The sequence below is a fragment of the Octopus bimaculoides genome, chromosome 1 (assembly GCF_001194135.2).
Source record: "Octopus bimaculoides isolate UCB-OBI-ISO-001 chromosome 1, ASM119413v2, whole genome shotgun sequence".
Classification (NCBI taxonomy): Eukaryota; Metazoa; Mollusca; class Cephalopoda; order Octopoda; family Octopodidae; genus Octopus; species Octopus bimaculoides.
The window spans coordinates 99,669,280-99,672,991 of NC_068981.1; the positions used below are offsets into that span (position 1 = coordinate 99,669,280).

A 3,712-nucleotide genomic window follows, 5' to 3' on the forward strand; every position below is an offset into this window, starting at 1 on the left:
AATACTGTGTAATAGACAGATGTAAACATCCTGGTGACAGGAAAAGTAGATAAGCCAGACTAACTTCAGTCTTGTATTGAAATTTCCTCAATGACCAGGTACACTTCTAAACTGTCTATAGAGACACTACTTATAAACTCACTATTACTACAGGCTTATGTAAAGATGATTGACCTACTAGCATTATATGATATATGCAAACCGGTCTTTCTGTTTTGGCAGCAAGTGTAATTACTATTAATATACTATTAATAGTAATTACTATTAGTGCATTAATACTATTAGTGCATTAATATTTTGTTTCAATGCTATATTATACTGTAGAATATATCAATAGGTTTTAGTCATAAAGATATTTTATATAAAAAGACAAGGTGTTTATAGCTGTCTGTTACTTAATTTTGGTTACAGTTTATAGATATATTCTGCAGTATAGTACAGCATTGAAACAAAATGCTCATAATACACCAATAATTTATTAAACAATTTATATATGCAAACAACAACTATACTTCTGAATCAATAATAGAGCTTCTATGTGATCACTGAATTTGTGAGAAATAGCCATCAAATCTTCCTTGACCACTTAAAAAACAAGAAAAGGAAACAATAAATAATGTAATACTAGATACACTATGTCTTATTAAAGGCTGGAATGACTTTGATCACAGGTCTGTTTGAAGAGAGTTAAACCAAGGCTGAAATAATGACAATCTTTTTGTAGGCAGCGGATTATTTGTCTTGCAACACTGTCAACGGCGAGCTGGCAGAAACGTTAGCACACCGGGCGAAATGCTTAGCGGTATTTCGTCTGCCGCTACGTTCTGAGTTCAAATTCCGCTGAGGTCGACTTTGCCTTTCATCCTTTCGGGGTCGATTAAATAAGTACCAGTTACGCACTGGGGTCGGTATAATCGACTTAATCCGTTTGTCTGTCCTTGTTTGTCCCCTCTGTGTGTAGCCCCTTGTGGGTAGTAAAGAAATAACACTGTCAACAAGCACAAAGCATCAATGTTGTAATTGTTAATCATTATTGGTGCTCTTGTCACTTCATTTTGTCCATAACCTGAGTAACACTAGTCTAAAAATATTCAGATTTTGTTATTTAGTATCAGTGGAAATCAAACTATCAAACACTTCTTACAAGGGCCAAGGCAGATGAAGTTCTGAAGTTTTAGAAAAAGAACTCCCATCCTCGAAAACACTGGCCCCAAAACAAAGCAATGTTAGTAATGGGTGTATCAGCCCCTAATGCAAATGTATTTTCAAATATTTGCTGGTATACAAGTGCAATGGTTCTGGGTTAAGTGGAACACTAGAGGTATCAAGAAAAAGCTGCAGTTAGAGAGAAGATGGATAGCTGGAGGGCCCAGTTGTGCATATACATACATATACAGTGCTTTCAGAATGTAGTTTGTTGTTAGCTCAAAGAATTGAGTTAGCACACTCATTACTGAATGTCAGGCTTTCAGTAATACTTATTCTTTATATTAGCAAGTAAAAAAAAAACAAAAAAACATTTAGGTATATATTTGAAGGATCTGTAGAATAAATACAAACATTGGAATGTTATTTTCTAAAGGGAAAAAACTACTAGACCACCAAATGTCCTACATTTTTTTTTACACAAGGCATGTAAATAAAAATGTATTATCAATTATTAAAAGCTACACCAAATACAAAACATTAAAAATAAATGATGGTGCATTTTAATATACTTGAGAAAAAATTCTTAATGTAGTTCTTTCTTTTTAATCTACTCAATTTTGAGATGATTTCAATTAAATCTTAAAATACTTCTAATGGAATCCTCTTACAGTAGTACTCCAAAGCTTTGATACTCTTCATAATTTTGTATCTATTTTTTAAATGCTACTTGTGTTTAAAGTGACCCTGTAAATGTAAATATATAAATAAAATACCGAATATGTGTACTTTACAGGTGAATTATTGCTTCCTTCAAACATCAGCCAACCATGATGCAGATGTGATACCTAAGTTTAGGAATTAAAGCAGAGGAATATCGCTTGTTTAAAAGGGCAATAAATGATTTTTCACATGGCTTGAGCTGATAACACATGTTATAGCTATTTTGAGGGATAGATTAAATATCAGTTGATGTTATATACATTGGCAGGCAACAGTGCTTGCAACTGTTTTATCAATTTTTCATGGAACTCATTCTCTTATATTTCTGATGGCTTAGAAAAAAGAGATAAACATTGAAATTTTTCCATCTAAAGCTTTGTAGATAAACAAAAAATCATCATCAACCACAAATCATTCTATTATTTGCACCTCATGTAATCTTAAGTCTTCTTTGAGCAAACTTTTTTTTCTGAAATGAACTTGATAGATAGTTGTTAAACAATAAATTTGAAACACTGTTCTTGATGTGCTGACAGGAAGCAAAAATACAACAATAAATATTGACAAAAAAAAAAAAAATTAAATTATTATTTCATGACTTTTGAGTAACAACACCTAATAAATCCTGAGTGGTTGCCTCTGCAAAGTGTTATCTTAATTTTATTAATAAAAACGTATTTTATTGTCATTCTCCTTTCTTGTTCATTAATTTTGGAAAATAACAAAATCATTATCTCACCTCTAATAATCCTTCATTTACAAATTGCACTCTTGACTTGAAAATAATGATGTCAATTAAATAAACAAAGTCACACAGGTAATCCAATGCCATCCAATAGTAGAAGTTGTCCTCTGTTTGGTAAGGGAAGACACCCCGCAGAGGTATCACGGTGCAGTTGTATAAAAAAGCCAGAGTAACTAATGCAAGCCAGGACATATATAATTTACCTAGAGAAGAAGAAAGAAAAGAACATGATCATTATCACTATGATAGCAGTATCAATTCAAAACACAATCACATAAATGAGGGATACTGACTTCTAATCAATCACAATTCAGGCAATTAACAAAACCTTCACATACAACCATAAACACAATTAGCAATATACATGAACACTACAAGAACATTATTTTCAACTAGCTGGTCCTGTGCCATCAAAAATGATGGCTAATTATAGTATTTTATATATGAAAATGGATGGTAAATCAAATTAATACACTTGTCCATGTTATCTAGTGGTTGTCTTTTGGAATGTGACATCGATCATCGTTTGTTACTGAAAGAACGCTAGTTCATATATACTGACATTCACATACTTCCCTTGTACACGCACACACATATGCACATATACTCACACAAAGTTGAAACGCTGTTTGATTTTTCTTTTCAGCATTAAATGTTCACCATCCCACTTCCATTGCATATACACACACAAACATTCACATACCTCCCTTTTACATACACACACATATACTCACACAGAGTTGAAACACTCTTACTACCAGTTTGTCATCACCTCTTCTTTTCTCATTCATATGTTGTGATGGAGAAAAACATGAGTATTATTATAGTAGATAAAGTACAAAATAAGGTAGATAATAATAACAGATACAAACATTCACATACTTCCCTTGTACACGCACACAAATACACACATATACTCACACAGGGTTGAAATGCTGTTTGATTTTTCTTTCTAGCATTGAATGTTCACCATCCCACTTCCATTGCACACACACACACATTCACATGACCCCCTTTTACATACACACACATACTCATGCAGAGTTGAAACTCTAATTTTTTTTTTCACAGAACTTCCATCATCCCAAAACTAAGTTT

The 3,712-nt window shown here is 32.5% G+C and overlaps 1 protein-coding gene across 2 annotated transcripts in view; it reads right to left on the reverse strand.

Moving 5' to 3' along the window:
- The window catches only part of LOC106872261 (cyclic nucleotide-gated cation channel beta-3), a 527,825-nt gene that overhangs the window by 84,561 nt on the left and 439,552 nt on the right, over nt 1-3,712 (reverse strand). For both annotated transcript variants that reach the window (XM_052968620.1, XM_014919185.2), the window contains one exon: nt 2,609-2,817. In XM_052968620.1, the coding sequence (XP_052824580.1) occupies nt 2,609-2,817 (209 nt within the window). The remainder of the gene's footprint in view (nt 1-2,608; nt 2,818-3,712) is intronic.